The 17,306-nt window shown below is 45.8% G+C and overlaps 1 protein-coding gene across 4 annotated transcripts in view; it reads left to right on the plus strand.

Moving 5' to 3' along the window:
- Positions 1 to 12,256, plus strand: part of LRP4 (LDL receptor related protein 4) — a 53,496-nt gene extending 41,240 nt beyond the window's left edge. The window contains exons 35-39 of one of the 4 annotated variants that reach the window (XM_070383417.1): positions 4,236 to 4,303; positions 5,029 to 5,215; positions 6,831 to 6,972; positions 8,198 to 8,259; positions 9,752 to 9,886. In XM_070383417.1, coding sequence (XP_070239518.1) covers positions 4,236 to 4,303; positions 5,029 to 5,215; positions 6,831 to 6,972; positions 8,198 to 8,242 — 442 coding nt within the window. In that variant the 3' untranslated portion in view covers positions 8,243 to 8,259; positions 9,752 to 9,886. Of the gene's footprint in view, positions 1 to 4,235; positions 4,304 to 5,028; positions 5,216 to 6,830; positions 6,973 to 8,197; positions 8,260 to 9,751 lie in introns of all 4 variants that reach the window. The other 3 variants (XM_070383418.1, XM_070383415.1, XM_070383416.1) reach the window with 3 other exon arrangements.
- The last annotated feature ends 5,050 nt before the right edge of the window (positions 12,257 to 17,306 follow it).

Below are 17,306 nucleotides of genomic sequence, written 5' to 3' on the forward strand. Positions count from 1 at the left end.
CTACAACAGGCAGGCATGTGCACACACGTGCACACACACACTCTCCACTATTAAATAAACAAGCATAGCCATGAACAGTTCTCAAATTAAGCATAAAATACTGTATTTTGTTAAGCTGAAAGTGCTGTCAATTTAAAATGCATCCTGATTTGAGAGATTAAACTGAAAAAAATTACCAATGGCAATTGTGGTATGCCATTAATTGTAAGACATAGCCCTATTTCAGAGATGTAAGAATATAGAAAAAAATGCTTATCTTAAAGTTGATGAAATATGTTATATTCAACTTAGAGAAAGTCTAATAAATATGTTTTTTTATTTATGCTTGGCAAAAAAAATAATCTGGAAATACAGATAGGAGTAAAGAAGAAGTACCCATATACCCATATATAATTACCTTTAGTGTTTTTTTTTGTTATATATATATATTGCAAAATGATTACCACAATAAGTCTATTTAGTTAACATCCATTACCACACATATCCAGTTTTTTTCCTTATAATGAGAACTTTTAAAACCTACTCTTTCAGCAATCCTACTACTAGGCATATACCCTGAGGAAACCAAAATTGAAAAAGTCACATGTACCCCAATGGCTGCTGCTGCTGCTAAGTCACTTCAGTCGTCTCCGACTCTGTATGACCCCATAGCACTATTTACAATAGCTAGGAAATGGAAGCAAGCTAGATGTCCATCTACAAATGAATGGATAAAGAAGCTGTGGTACATATATACAATGGAATATTACTCAGCCATAAAAAAAGAATGCATTTGAGTCAGTTCTAATGAGGTGGGTGAGCCTGTAGAGCCTATTATACAGAGTGAAATAAGTCAGGAAGAGGAAAACAAATGTCGTCTATCAGTGCATATATACAGAATGTAGGAAGATGGTACTAATGAGCCTACGTGCAGGGCAGCAGTGGAGATGCAGAGAACAGACCAACGGGCACGGGGTGGGGTAGGGGAGAAAGGAGAGGGTGGGGCATATGGAGAGAGTAACATGGGAACATACACACTCCCATGTGTAAAACAGATAGCCACTGAGAATCTGCTATATGACTCAGGGCACTCATCCAGGGCTCTGTAAGAACCTAGCGGGGCGGGGTGGGAGGGCTGTGGGAGGGAGGCTCAGGAGGGAGGGGACAGAGGCATTCCTATGGCTGACTCCGGTGTTTGGCAGAAACCAGCACAATACTGTAAAGCAATTGTCCATCAATTAAAAATATGTAAATTTAATTAAAAAAAATTTAACTACTCTCTTAGCAACTTTCAAATGTACAGTATTGTTAACTGTAGTCACTATGAAACTCAATGAAACTAAGCCATGCCCATGGGGCAACCCAAGATGGGCGGGTCATGGTGGAGAGATCTGACAGAATGTGGTCCACTGGAGAAGGGAATGGCAAACCACTTCAGTATTCTTGCCTTGAGAACCCCATGAACAGTATGAAAAGGCAAAATGATAGGATACTGAAAGAGGAACTCCCCAGGTCAGTAGGTGCCCAATATGCTATGAGATGGCTGGATGGCATCACTGACTCAATGGACATGAGTCTCGGTGAACTCCGGGAGTTGGTGATGGACAGGGAGGCCTGGTATGCTGCGATTCATGGGGTCGCAAAGAGTCGGACACGACTGAGTGACTGATCTGATCTGATCTGATGATGTACATTCCGCTCCCGGGACATATAACTGGAAATCTGTGCCTTTTGACCATCTTCACTTGTTTTGTCTACCCCAAGCCCCCCATCGCTGGCAACTACCAATCTGTATGATATTAATTATATCTATTAATTTTTTTTCAGAGTCCACGTATAAGTGATATCTCTGTCTGACTTATTTCACTTAGCATAATGCCCTTAAGGTCCATCCATGTTATTGCAAATGGCAGAATGTCCCCCGCCCTTTTTTAATGGCTGAATAATGTTCCATTGTATCCCTATACAAACATTTTCTTTATCCATTCATCCACTGATGGTCACTTTGGTGGTTTCCATGTCTTGGCTATTATAAATAACGCTACATTGAACGTGGGGTGCAGATACCTTTTTGAGATATTGATTTCATGTTCTATTTTTACTATTTTGATGTCTATCTTCCCAGGCATTTTTCTATTAGATCATTTTCACTGTCATATTATTTTTAATATCAATTGTAGCTTAAAAGGTAATTAATACTTGAATTGTGAAAACAGAAACATAGTAATAAGCCCTAATGAGAACTCTAGACTCTTGTCCCTGAAATTACATCAAGTTTATTCTATGTGCCCCATTTTCTCTTTTTTAAATTTACTTTTAATTAGAGGATAATTGCTTTGAACATTGTGTTGGCCTGTTTTCTCTTGTTAGGAGAGTTTATATAGAAATATTATATGATATAAACACGGACCTTTCTCACTAACTTTTAAGCACTAAAAATCATTTGGGTTTATTCAGAGAACTTTTGAAAAAATATACTCAGATATTTTTTTCCTCTCAGAGTTCTGTTTGAAGACTCAGTACGCCTTGGTTTCAGATGCTTTTGCAGGCAGCTTTTCTCTAACCTTTTAAGTGTCAGTCCCTCAGTCATGTCTGATTCTTTGTGACCCCATGGTCTGTAGCCTGCTGGGCTCCCCCGTCCATGGAATTTTTCAGGCAAGAATACTGGTGTGGGTTGCCGTTTCCCTCTCCGGGGGCTCTAACCTTTTAGGACATACCTTTAATTGCCAGCTCAGAACGAGCATTTCAAGTTAGTTATCTAAGCCCTCTCTCTGGATGTCTTGCATATTCCCATGTGAAAGAATGAAGGAGAGAAAAACAATATATATATTTTTTCAGGTCTTTCTAGACTTTGTGATAATCTTTACCCAATGAGAGGTCTGCTTGACTGGTAGCTTCTTCCCACTCATCCTGGTAGTTTAATAAAGCCTACCATTGGATGTCTTTAGTATTCTTTCAGCAGGCTTTCAGTTCACTCCCAGACCTGCTTCTTCTTTTTAAAGACTCCTATTTAAAGAGTACATATTTTGGGAATTCCCTGGCAGTCCAGTGTTGTGACTGTTTCACTGCCATGTGCATGCTAAGTCTATTCAGTCGTGTCAGACTCTGTGGAACCCCATGGACTGCAGCCCGCCAGGCTCCTCTGCCCATGGGATTTTCCAGGCAAGAACATGGAGTGGGTTGCCATTTACTTCTCCAGGGGATCTTGTCGACCTAGGGGTTGAACCCGGGTCTCTTACATCTACCTGCACTGGCAGGCAGACTCTTTACCACTAGTGCCACCTGGGAAGCCCCTTCACTGCCAAGGGCCTGGGTTTAATCCCTGGTTGGGGATTCTGGGATCCTACAAACCTTGTGGCCAAAAAACAACAAAAGAGTACATATTTTAAAACATTTAAACATGATATAGCGTCTTTAAAATTTTTTTAAATTATTTATTGACCATGTTGGGTCTCCGTTGCTGCGTGGGCTTTTCTCTAGTTGTGAGTGGGGGCCACTCTCCAGTTGAGGTGCATGGGCTTCTCAATACGGTAGCTTTTGTTGCAGAGCATGGGCTCTGCCACATGTGGAATCCTCCCAGACAAGGGATCAAACCCGTGTCTCCTGCATTGGCAGGCGGATTCTTTACCACTGAGCTACCAGGGAAGCCCAGGGTTTGTTTTTTTTTAAACTTTTTATTTTGTATTGGAGTATGCCATCACCGATTCAATGGACACGAGTTTGAGCAAGCTCAGGGAGATGGTGAAGGACAGGGAAGCCTGGTGTGCTGCAGTCCATGGAGTAGCACACAGTTGAGCAACCACAACAAATAGCTGACAAACGATGCTGTGACAGTTTCAGGCGCACAGCAAAGGGGCTCGGCCACACGTGTACGTGTATCCATTCTCCCCCAAATGCTCCTCCCATCCAGGCTGCCGCATAACACTGAGCAGAGTTCCATGTAGCATCTTGAAGACTCACACTGATTGCTCTGTATTTCCCGGTCCCGCCCTCTCCTTCCTTCTAACCTCTCCTGTCTGGTACAGTCTCCTATCTGAAAGCCCTGATCCCAGGCCTTTTGCCCAGTCCTCCCAGGACTTTCCCTTTTCCCGGAGGAAGACAAGATCTTTGTTGAATACGAGTAGCTTTCACATTCGGTTCTGTTTGCCCCACAGGCTTTTGCCCAGTCCTCCCAGGACTTTCCCCTTTTCCTGGAGGAAGGCAAGATCTTTGTTGAATACGGGTAGCTTTCACATTCGGTTCTCTCTGCCCCACAGGTGCTCTGAAAAGGATGCCCGGCTGGGCCTCTGTGCACATTCCAATGAGGCCGTGCCTGCTGCTCCAGGTAAGCCCCCAGTGTCCATCTGCTTTGAAAAACAAGAGGTAAGAAACTGAAGTCTCCAGTGAGATCTTGAGGAACCTTCACAGGGACTCTGGGGTTGATGAACCCTTTCCTTAGACTAAATTCATAGAAAGAACAACCATAAATCGCTGCCACTTCTGGAGTGCTTTCTGTATGCCAGGCATCTATTTATTAAGCCATATTTGTGTGTGCCTGGGCTTCCCCGGTGGCTCAGTGGTAAACAACCTGCCTGATGATGCAGAAGCTGCAAGTTTGACCCCTGGGTCAGGAAGACCCCCTGAAGAAGGAAGTGGCAACCCACTCCAGTATGCTTGCCTGGGAAATCCCAGACAGAGGAGCCTGGTGGGCTATAGTCCATGGGGTTGCAAAGAGTTGGACATGACTTAGTGACTAAACGACAAATGTGTTCACACGTGTATACGTATGTATTTGTATATACACACTCACTTTCAATCTCCAGATGTAATACATTTATTTGATATTATATATTTATTATTAAATATAAATAATAAATGAGGAATTTATTATTTACATTTAACTGATGAGAAAACTTGGGCTTAGAAGTTAAGCATCTTGCCTTAAGTCACACAGCTAGTAAGTGGTAAACTGGGGTTAGAGATGCTGACAGAGTGATAGGTTTCTTCTCAGCCCCTCCGCCCACCCCCTGCCGCCTCTTCCCTGAGAAGGAGGCCTGTAATTGTCCTCAGATGGTGTGGGAGGCAAAAAGGAGCCTTCCATCCTCCCCGCCCCACGCCAGCTAGAAGACCATCCGTGGTCCCCGCCTAGCGTCCCTCTGCTCTTCCCAGGGGAAGGACTTCACGCCAGCTACATCATCGGTGGACTCCTCAGCGTTCTGCTGATTCTGGTGGTGATCGCGGCTTTGATGCTGTACAGGTAACCTCAGCCCCACTGCAGGGGCCACATGTTCGCTGAGGGGCCCTGCTAGCATGTTTGGGACCCCCTTGAAGCTGACCGCTCACTGATTCAGCTGCTGACCAACCTCATTTCACAGCTGGGTCCCTGGGCAGAGCAGCAGAAGGGAAGGGCAGACGCCTGAATGTGTACCCTTCTTCCCCAGGCACTTCACAGGTCATTTCCTCATTTCATGACCCCAGCAACCCTCGGGATTTTCCCTGTGGGCTAGGGTCCTGAGGACACGGGATGTCGCCCAAGGTCACACAGTAGGAGGCAAAGCTGGCACTGACCTAGCAGCTTTGCTTTTCTGCCACCATCCCACACTGCCTCAAACCACTGAAGCTGGAAGTGATTTTCTCTTCACGCAGACACAACCCTTTATGGCGATGTTGGGTGATGTGTCATTGCTCGGTAGGAATCATCCTGGGAATCCTAAATTTCAAGTTAGAATATTTTTTTTATCACTCTCTCTATATATATTTTCCCCTAAATGCTTTAAATGCAACTCACAGCAAAAATGTCCTTCTGCTAATAACAACAGCTACAACAGTAATGGGCTTCCCTTATGGCTCAGTCGGTAAAGAATCTGCCTGCAGTGCAGGAGACCCGGGTTCGAGTCCTGGGTTGGGAATATTCCCCTGGGGAAGGAAATGGCAATCCACTCCAGTATATTTGCCTGGAGAATCCCATGGATAGAGGAGCCTGGCAGGCTACAGTCCACAGGGTCGCAAGAGTCGGACACGACTTAGCAGCTAAACCACCACCACCATGACAGTAATAATAGTAACAGCTACCATTTAATGAATATGTCTCAATGCCACAACCACCTTATAATACAGGTATTATCATTCCTCACTTTACGGATGAGGATCTAAGGTTCAGAAAGTTTAGATTATGTCCAGCAACATCCCTAAAAGCTAATAAGTACCAGAAGTGGGATTGAAACATAGGTCCGTCTCGACACTAAAACTGGTGTATTCATTTTCTATTGCTGTACAACATAAACCCCAAACTTAGCAACTTAAAGTGACAACGACTGATTACCTCACAGTTTCTGTGGGTCAGAAATCTGGGTGTCGCTTAGCTGGTGCCTCTGCCTCAGGCTGTCTTACGAGGCAGCAATCCAGGTGTCAGCCAGGGTTCCAGTCTTATCTGGAGACTTGACTGGAAGAGGAAGGGCAAGCCCCTTCTAAGCCCAGGATTCAGTTCCTCGCAGGCTATGGGCTGGAGGCCTCCCTTGTCAGTTCCTTGCATTGTGGACCTTTCCATAGAACAACTTCCAACATGGCAGCTTGCATCCCTCAGAACAAAAGCAGGAGAGAGACAGAGAGGGAGGGCAAGCCAAGAGGGAAGCCAGTTTCCTTGTCAGGAGTTTCCTTGTAACCAAATCTAGTATCCCACACTCTTCTATGTTCTGTTCCACAGAAGCAAGTCAGCAGGCCCAGCCCACACTCACGGGGCAGGGATTCAGAAGGTGTGAGAACCAGGAGATGGGGCCCACTGCGAGGCTGCCTGCCGCATGTGGGTTACAGCTTCCCCAGATATCCTCCCCATACAGATCTGAACTAATTTCTCATACCCGTTTCTTCCAAAGACACAAAAAGTCCAAGTTAACTGATCCTGGAATGGGGAACCTGACCTACAGCAACCCCTCCTACCGAACTTCCACTCAGGAAGTGAAGATCGAAGCGACCCCCAAACCGGCCATGTACAATCAACTGTGCTATAAGAAAGAGGTGAGCGTGAAGACTTGTATCTGAGAGTTTGTTTCTGGAGCGGGCGGGGGATCACGCTCCAGTCACCTGAGCAGTGAGGCCGCAGGGAGGGGTGTGATGTGGTCCTGCCATCTTGGGAGCAACAGTGAAAAGAAGACTGGAATGTGATTTGGGTTTCTGGAGCAGTTGGCAGCTTGCGAGGGACCAGCTTGAGGGGCCCTGGTGAGAGCAAGGTTAGAAAGCAGATCCCAGGGATGTCCCTGGTGTGGCTGGGACCTCACCTTCCGACACAGAGGGTGTGGGTTCAATCCCTGGGCAGGAAGCTAAGATCCCACATGCTTTGGGGTCGAAAACCTAAAACATAAAAACAGAAGCAATACTGTAACAAATTCAATTTAAAAAATAAAAACTTAAAAAAAAAAAGCAAGCAAGCAGATCCCAGGAGGTTTAGGTCTGAAGGCATGTGGGTGTGTACCTCCCTGCCTGAACATGTTTTCCCAGGCTCAGATGTTCCTTCTCTTCTAGAGTTGTCATTCCCCAGCAGTGAGGCTGTGCTCCTTTAAAATGACCCCAAACTCCTAGAACTCCTGGACTCCCGCTTTCTAACCCCTGATCCAAGCTGTTGGCACCCAAGCTGTAGTTGGGAATGGCTGGTGTTTTGCTATTCTTCCTTTTATCACAGAATCCAAAGGAATTTCTCTACAATTCTGAAAGTTTATGTGATTTTGTTCTTTTAACCCCTTTGTTGTGAAAAATTATTTGCTGAATGTTTAGGCATGAAAAATAGTCCCATTTCAATGAGGGCATATAACCTAGGACTTTGATTTTCCTAGTCTAATATGACTCTTGTTTTTTTCCTAAAATCCTGCAACCCTTCATTAGAAATTATCCTGAATGGGACCATATGACATTCTCTTGGCCTGTCTAGCACAGTCAGAACCAGCCCTCACACTGACAGGGCTCCTCTGCATAACTAATACGCTCTACATAATAATCATGTGATTTCAGGATCCACGAATTCCCCTATTAAAAAAACCTGCTACAAGCCAAAACCGAACCTATAGGGATAGCTTGCAGATTCAGGGATGACAGACTCCTTCTCTGTTAATATCTTTTGAGAGAAAGACTCCTGAAGCTGCTTGGGTTCCTGGCTTGTCTGATGCCCCAGAAAGGAAGCCCAGTGAGGGCCCTCGGTTAGACACTAAAATCATGTGGCTCTCTCTCCTGTTGTATGCTTTCTCCTCAGCAGCTCTCTCACCCCTCTGATAGCCTTTCACCCTTTCTCTTCTGATTTCCTCTCCATTTCAGGTACCTGTTGCTGTGTGTTTGTAGAGGGAGTGGTATCCCCCATTGCTAGTGCCATGCCACCCACCTCTTCCTGACTTACCCCCCGTATCTCTGTGATGAAGACGCTGAATGGGCTGCATCTTATCTGACACTAATTCGGCATGGAGCGTGTGCTTGGTGACTGGGCATGTGTGTGCGTGCCTGTGGGCTTGTGTGCTGTGTCTCTCTCTGCTTGATCGAGGGAGCTGTTACTCCCAGAGTGTAGGGAGGACCATATTTTATGTTGTGTAACCATCAAAGCATCCTGCTTATTGTAGGGGCTCAATAAATATCTGTGGAATTGAATTGTTACTAAAATAAAGAAGCAGTTGCAGGGCTCTTGGCAGGAACACTATCCCAGGGACAGAAGCCAAGCCATGGCCCATTTTTCTCTTGGCAGTGGCGGCATGTTGGTTGGTATCCCCCAGAAACCAGGAGTAAGGCTATCCTTTGAGGAATCCAAAAAGGGAGAAGCCTGAGCAGAACTTAAGGCTTCCTTGGAAGGATCCCTGGTTGCTTGAGAATGGCCCCAAGGCTCATGGGAGCAGAGTCAGAATAACCTCACACAAAAGCTTGTAGGTTACAGGTCCCCAGTGGATTGACACTTAGAACCCAAATGAGAAGGTTTTCTAGAGTCTTTCTGCCTTACCTTCTGAACTTTTCTTAAGAATATTAGAAAGGAGAGAATTAAGACTAAAGTGAACATGGAGCTATGTTCAATATCTTGTAATAAACTATAGTGGAAAAGAATCTGAAAAAGAATTTTAACTGAATCACTTTGCTGTACACCAGAAACTAACACAAAATTGTAAATCAACTCTACTTTAAAAACAAGAAAAAGAATAAATCCAATATTGTAAATTAGCCTCTAATTAAAATAAGTAAATTTAATTTAAAATGTATAAAAAATAATAAAAACAAGAAAAAGAATAAAATAGCACAAAAGTGGTTTAAAATCTTGGATAAGTGAACATTTAACTGCTTCCCTCAATTGCTTCTGACCAGTATCTTAGCATGCTGTCCCATTAATAAACCACATTAGCGATGTGGCAATAGCTAACACGACTTAGTGCATGTTCATGTGTTAGATTTTATGTGTTAGGTCCCTACTAATTGCATTTCATGGATCACCTCTTTTGACGCTCACAGCCATAGGTTATGAGGTATGGGTACTGTTGCTCTAAAGAGGTGAGCCTGAGTTTGAGAGATGTTCAGTGATTCGCTCCAGGTGACGCAGCCAGTGCGTGGCTCACGCAAGGCCAGAAGCCACGGTTCTCCCGCCTCCCAGTATGATAAATGGTAATGATCATCAAAGCTGCTCCTTTCCTTTTAGGCTCAGCCTTATACATTGGCTCTGACTAAACTTCCCCGTTTGTCTGTGAGATCTTTGCACTCTTCGCACCCACTCCTACTCCATCCACCCACTTCAGAGAGAGCTGATCAACTGACCCTGTCTCTCCGCTCTCCACCCCAGGGTGGACCTGACCATAACTACACCAAGGAGAAGGTCAAGATTGTCGAGGGCATCTGCCTCCTGTCTGGTGACGATGCCGAGTGGGATGACCTCAAGCAACTGCGCAGCTCCCGGGGGGGCCTTCTTCGGGATCACGTGTGCATGAAGACAGACACCGTGTCCATCCAGGCCAGCTCTGGCTCCCTGGACGACATGGAGACGGAGCAGCTGTTGCAGGAAGAGCAGTCCGAGTGCAGCAGCGTCCATACCGCAGCCACTCCCGAAAGACGGGGCTCCCTGCCCGACACAGGCTGGAGACACGAACGCAAGCTCTCCTCGGAGAGCCAGGTCTAAACGCCCGCATTCCCCTCCCTGCCTCTTCCTTCTCCTTGGTGGACTCCCGGTCCTCGTGCTCGCTTACACGGCAGGCCCCTTTTCTCTGTGCTGGCCCTGCTCCTCCTCCTCCCACCCCGTTAACTGCTCCCCGAGCCCTCTGCGCGAGCTGTTTCCACCCGAGTTCTTACCTACCTGTGCACCAGAAATGATGGGGCGTCCTCAGAATTTAGACCTGGACTGTACCATGAACCTCACCTCCTGCACTCCATCCTGATCGCCCCCAATCCCACCCCGCCGCCCCGAAACCAGGCCTGGTAACGATTCCTCGTCATTACAGAGCTCCACCTCCCTCCCCTGGTACCCTCAGTGCCTGCCCCGCCAGAGCTGACCACCCAAGACGGCACTCCCCTCATCAGAGCTGGCCTGACCGCTTCTCTGGAGAACTTGCTGACTGGGGGCTGGAGCCTGGGGCTGGGGTCATGTACAGAGAGAGAGATGAAGGATAGAGGCTGAGAGGAGGAGGAGTCAGCCCAGCTGGCATGGGCATCTGGGGAACCTCCAGCCTCGAGGGCGCTGGCAACATGAATAAGATTTCAAGGGTGATTGGGCCGGGTGTCCTGTCCATTGCGGGCAGTGGATATGATTCATGCCCTGAGAGTTGTTGTTTTTCCAGCTGCAGGCATTGAAAAGATCTATCTGGGTCTGGCTCAAGCTGTTCTTCCTCCTGCCAGAATGCCTGGAGCCTTTTCTACCTTCAGATGACTGGGGTGGGGTCCCTACCACAGGGCTGCTGGCTAATACGAATCCCCTCCTGCTGCCTCCAGGCTGTGAGCCGGTGGCTTGAGTAAGTGTGGCGGCCCTCAGCACAGGGTCTCTGCCATGTCTGAGAAGTGCTTCTTAGGCCAAACATAGCACATCTCCTGAACTTTTAATGTCCTGCCACTCTCTTCCCTCCTCATTCTCTGGGATTCTGAGCACAGAGATCCTGGAGCAACTTCTCAAAGGAGAGCCGTAAAGTTCAACAAATGGCTGGGAAGAGTGATCAGGTCAGAGACTCGAGGCCCCCAGGGCCTAAAGTGAAGTGTCCATGAGGCTGAGCCTCCTGCGTTCTCTCAGGTGCTCAGGGATCTAAGCGAGTGGACAGAGAGCCTGCAGCTGGGGGTGGTGAAGTACCCACTCCGAGTCCTCCCAGCTAGGTGACTCCCATTCCATGCTGAAATGCCATCACTGGCTTCATGCTTATTCACAGAAAAGGCATGTGTGTCACACAAATGTTGGGGGAATTGAGACTTCTTATTGTCCTAAACTTCTACTTAGCTCTTCTGGGTTTGTTTGTTTTTCGGTGCCTAATGTGCTTATTCTGATCTAGCCTTGTGGGCACCTGTGGTGAAGAGGCCTAAATAAAGATGCGAAGTGTGTGTGTCTGTGGGGGGCAAGGAATAGAAAAGTAGAGAGAAACAATGAGGAGGCCCTTTCAGCCCAGGGCACACCCAGACTTCTTTGACCCAGGGATGAGAAGCCACAACAGGAGCTGAGGATGGATGGGGGTGCCTTGAGGGTGTTTCCAAATTTGAAGCATGTCCTGGGGTTCCTGGCATTGAGAAATCAGCCGCCAAACATGTGAGTGAAAAGGGAAGACCAGAGCTAACCCTTTCCTGTCGGTTCTAAGATCGCTTGAGACAGGTGCCAGGCTGTTAGCCCTGCTCTCAGTAGCCAGCCTCAGGTCTGGACCCTCAAAGGACAGCCAGGCCAGGCCAAGCAGGATTTCCCAGAACACAAAACAGGAAAAGGTCGGTCCCCCTCCTGGGAGGAAAGGGGGGCATTTCACATTTGACGGGGCAGTAGAAGAAGGAGCACTTTGCGTCCTCGGGTTCGCGGCTTGGGGATGCGGAGAGAAAGTAGCCAAACGGTATCTTCTCATGTGGAAAGGGGGAAGGATCTTATTGCACTTGGGCTGTTCAGAATGTAGAAAGGACATATTTGAAGAAATATCTATTTGAGCACTGATTTACTATGTAAAAAGCAAAATCTCTCTGTCCTGAACTAACGGAAGTGATTCTCCCACGCTCACGTGTAATGGTTTTAACGTTACTCACTGGAGAGATTGGACTTTCTGGAGTTATTTAACCACTATGTTCAGTATTTTAGGACTTCATGATAATTTAATATAAATTTAGCTTTTCTTAATCACCTTGCCTGGCTTGGAGTCATGACTAGTAACTGCACCTGCTCTGTCTGAAACATGCTGTGGAGACCTGCTTTCAGACATCACCACTAAGCCCTTTGGGGGATATGAAGAGCGATAAAGGGTGGGAGGTTCCTGGCTGGAGCTTCAGCTCATCTTGAGAAGACAGGTTAAGACCAGAGTTCATTGGCTTCTGAAATCCTCATGTCCTCTAGAGCAGGGTGGCTGGTAGGTTTCATTCTGAGTGCCAACTCTGGTTGGTCATGGCTGCCCGAGGTTCTGTCCAGACACAGTGGAAAAAAGTGTCATGATGGTTAGTGGAGTCTTCTTTGGGCACCAAAAGGAAGCGTCATGGCATGTACGGCCATGACATACATTCTATTTCTGTTCTAGGTCTATGAGGACTTTGGTGTCACAGAACTTGACTTTGCCTTGCAGGGATGGTCACTGAAGACTGATGTCTTAAAAGAAAAGCACGGGGATGGGGACAAGAAGGGTTGATTCTGGTCCCAGGTCTACCACTAGCTCTGTTTGATCTTAGTTGTGTTTCACAGTTACTCTGAGAATGGGTCAAATGAACTACAATTCCTTTTGTTTTTAAGAACCTGTCTATTCATAGCCCATCCATTACATCTCAAGGCTAGAACAAGGCATTGGGGATCCCATTTCAGCCTCTGGACATAATACCTTTCAGTGAAGATTGGGAATCATGCAAGTCTTAATGTCAGATACACAATTTGATGTCAGGGATCAACAGTTGATTTTCTAAGCCACAAACCATTTCTAGAATATTGTTCCCATTCATTCATTCATTCATTCATCTGCGAGGGGCTGGACACTGCCCAAGCGTTACCAAAAAAGACTATCACAGAGGTCAGAGTCCACCAACACCACCCCACCCCTCAAAGAAGAAAAAGGAAGCAAGAAGGACTGAATCTTTTTGTATATAAGTGATGAGATCTGAGTATAAACTGTCATGTGTATTTCTTCTAACTCTACTGAGGGATTGGTGTGCTAGAACAAAAACAAGTAGAATAGCTCAAGGACAACCATCCACCATTCTGTTTTGGACAGACAGGAAAGGAGGACATTTGAAGAAATGAAATCCAGTCTAGTGCACAAGCGTATATACCTGTAGTAAGTGCCCCCTTCCAGAGCCTCAGAATTACAGGCCAAGGCTATGAACAGTGACCACTAGAGCCAGGAAGAACCTTTCAAATAGGGAGAAAAAAATGAATGCATTGAACACACACCATTTGCCTGGAAAACTGGAAGTGTTTCTGGAAGAAGAAAATTTGGTGGATGCATTTTGCTAACCTGTGATTGTCCTGCTGTCTCAGCAGGAGGTGGCAGAGGGGAACAGGGTTGGCCTGATGGCCCAGTTCTTGACAAGAATTTGACCAGTGGCAAGTGAGAATTCTGTAACAGCGTCAGGGACTAGCACCCTATTTTCATGTATGCTCACTCTTAGCTTCCTCATCAGTAAAATGAAAAGGTTGAACCAGGTGATTGCTGAGGTCCTTTCTGGCCCGAGACTTGTATTTATGTTCCTTCCAGGAAATCTTAGGGATGAAACAAGACTTGAGAATTCCTTGTCTGGTTTTCTGGATATAAAATCTAGAACTGCTAAGTAGGGAGATAATGAGTCAAATTCTAACAAACTGGACACATTTTTGCAAACTACTAATAGTTATGTTCAAAATACAGTCACTGCCTTTCTTTCTATATTATTTGAGCAAACTGTGCAACCTAAGATGAATCAGTTCAGTTCAGTTGCTCAGTCGTATCCGACTCTTTGTGACCCCATGAACCGCAGCACACCAGGCCTCCCTGTCCATCACCAACTCCCGGAGTTTACCCAAACTCATGTCCATTGAGTCGGTGATGTCATCCAGCCATCTCATCCTCTGTCGTCCCCTTCTCCTCCTGCCCTCAATCTTTCCCAGCATCAGGGTCTTTTCAAATGAGTCAGCTCTTCGCATGAGGTGGCTAAAGTATTGGAGTTTCAGCTTCAACATCAGTCCTTCCAATGAACACCCAGGACTGATCTCCTTTAGGATGGACTGGTTGGATCTCCTTGCAGTTCAAGGGACTCTCAAGAGCCTTCTCCAACACCACAGTTGAAAAGCATCAATTCTTCAGTGCTCAGCTTTCTTTATAGTCCAACTCTCACATCCATACATGACTACTGGAAAAACTATAGCCTTGACTAGATGGACCTTTGTTGGCAAAGTAACGTCTCTGCTTTTGAATATGCTGTCTAGGTTGGTCATAACTTTCCTTCCAAGGAGTAAGCGTCTTTTAATTTCATGGCTGCAGTCACCATTTGCAGTGATTTTGGAGTCCCCCAAAATAAAGTCTGTCACTGTTTCCACTGTTTCCCCATCTATTTGCCATGAAGTGATGGGACCGGATACCATGATCTTAGTTTTCTGAATGTTGAGCTTTAAGCCAACTTTTTCACTCTCCTCTTTCACTTTCATCAAGAGGCTCTTTAGTTCTTCACTTTCTGCCATAAGGGTGGTGTCATCTGCATATCTAAGGTTATTGACATTTCTCCCAGCAATCTTGATTCCAGCTTGTGCTTCTTCCAGCCCAGCGTTTCTCATGATGTACTCTGCATATAAGTAAGCACGGTGACGATATACATCCTTGACATACTCCTTTTCCTATTTGGAACCAGTCTGTTGTTCCATGTCCAGTTTTAATTGTTGCTTCCTGAGCTGCATACAGGTTTCTCAAGAGACAGGTCAGGTGGTCTGGTATTCCCATCTCTTTCAGAATTTTCCACAGTTTATTGTGATCCACACAGTCAAGGCTTTGGCAGAGTCAATAAAGCAGAATAAGATGAACAGATCTCTGTAAACCATAAAAGGTCTCCAAGGCATGAACTGAAGCTTTCATCAAACCTAGGCCAGAAGAAAACAGTCAGTGGTGCCTAGGAACCAGGAAAGAGCATCTACAAGAGCTGAGGGTATAGGAGGTTCTAAGCATAATGCACTGACATTCAAGGGTGCTGCTAAGTCACTTCAGTCGTGTCCAACTCTGTGCGACCCCATAGACGGCAGCCCACCAGGCTCCCCCGTCCCTGGGATTCTCCAGGCAAGAACACTGGAGTGGGCTGCCATTTCCTCTCCAATGCATGAAAGTGAAAAGTGAAAGTGAAGTCACTCAGTCATGTCTGACTCTTAGCGACCCCCTGGACTGCAGCCTACTAGGCTCCTCCATCCATGGGATTTTCCAGGCAAGAGTACTGGAGTGGGGTGCCATTGCCTTCTCCAGACATTCAAGGGTACCTTTAGTCATTTCTACTAATGGATATAATGATAAAAGAAATGTGGTTGAACCCTTTTTGTGGCTAAGAAACAGTCCATATCTTTTCTTCATATTTGAAGATGACTCAACTGATCCAGCTAGTAGGATATGTGCTGGGGGATATTTCAGGCAGCCTTTGTTTTGAAATATTCCCTCACTCACCCACTTTTTTCCTCTCCAGCTCATTCTCCCATTAACCAGGTGACAGAGGCTAAGTAGAGCTCTGCATAGAGGACAGAATTTTATTTCCTGTCAAGGCTCCACGTCACAACTTTAGACACCCTGATGTGATGTTAAAACAGATCCAGACAGCCTAATTAAGGGTCTGCATTTAAACCCAAGGCTGAAGTTAGCCCCAAGGCTATCCAATCTGCTTATTTCATTTTACAAGACACAAAGAGCCAAGAACTTTCACTTATCCTGCCCTTCTCAGTGGTTTTTCCTTCAGCCCTTAAAAGCCTGCTGACAGACTGCTAGAGAAGTCCATAATCTCTCCTTTCTGCATATTTCCTCTTTGGTGGAGCTGATGCTTCTGTGGTCAAAGTTCTTGGACAGCCTGCATTTTGGGGCCTAAGGAGAAATGGACTATAAGAGAAAAAAAAAGCTGTTCATCCCTTCATTCAACCAGCACCTATTAAATGCAACCAAGTGCAAGCTGGGATAGGCTTTGCCGTCTTGGAGGCCAGTCAAGGCATTAAAACCCACAGCCATATAAGATCTGTGTTAATGTCGCCACTGCTGTCTCCAGGGAATAATGCAGGGAGTACCTGGACTGAGAGCTGAAGTTAATCACTGAAGCTGCTCCTTTTAGGCTGGATGGATCCATGTCCCATGGTAGGGATGTTTCCACCAAAATGGCTTGTGATTGTGATGGAATGAGCACTGTCCTAACCCTTGCAGACTTTCCAGAAATGCTCGGCACAATTACTCAGCAGCCACCATGTTTGGCATTTGTTTCCTGCTTCCGGTTGCAATAATACAGTCTTCACTTAGATATCTAATGTCCACAAGGGTTTCATTATTAACTTCCATGTGTAGAACTATTGAGAGATCCCAGGAATGAAGTAGGTGCACATAAGTCTAATAAATACATAAATAAATGCCATTTGATGATAATTCTGGACTTGCTAAACACTGAGCATCTACTATGGGCAAAGTACTATATTAGGTTTCTACAAGGCTCTACAGAATCTGCCATTCCCTTCTCTCTATTATCAGTAGAACCGCAGCTGCTACTACCTTCCTGTTGCCAAATACTCTGCTCTTTCTCAAACCTGCCAGGTATGCACCCAACTTAGGGTCTTTGCATAGCTGTTCCCTCTGGCTAGCACTTTCTTCCTCTAGATATACTCATGGCGAACTGCTTTGCCTTTTTCAAGCGTTTGCTCAGATGTGATCTCAATGAAACTCTGACCACCCTTCATAAAATTATAGTCTTTCCAACTGCACTTCCCAATTCCTTCTACCTTGTTTCATTCTATTTTCCCATTGCACATATTGTCAATAACATACTACACAATTTCTTAAGTGTTGATTGTTTATGTTTCCTCATTATAATGTGAACACCATAAGAGGAGGGTTTTTTTGGGGGGGGGATATATTTTATTTATGGATAATCTCAAATGCCTAGAACAGTCCCTGCACATACTAGGTGCTCAAAAAATATTTGCTGAATGAATGAATAAATCAGACATTTAATGCCCACCTTCTAGTGGGGTTGCACCTAAACCAAGTAAGACA

Source organism: Bos mutus, chromosome 15, assembly GCF_027580195.1.
Source record: "Bos mutus isolate GX-2022 chromosome 15, NWIPB_WYAK_1.1, whole genome shotgun sequence".
Lineage (NCBI taxonomy): Eukaryota > Metazoa > Chordata > Mammalia > Artiodactyla > Bovidae > Bos > Bos mutus.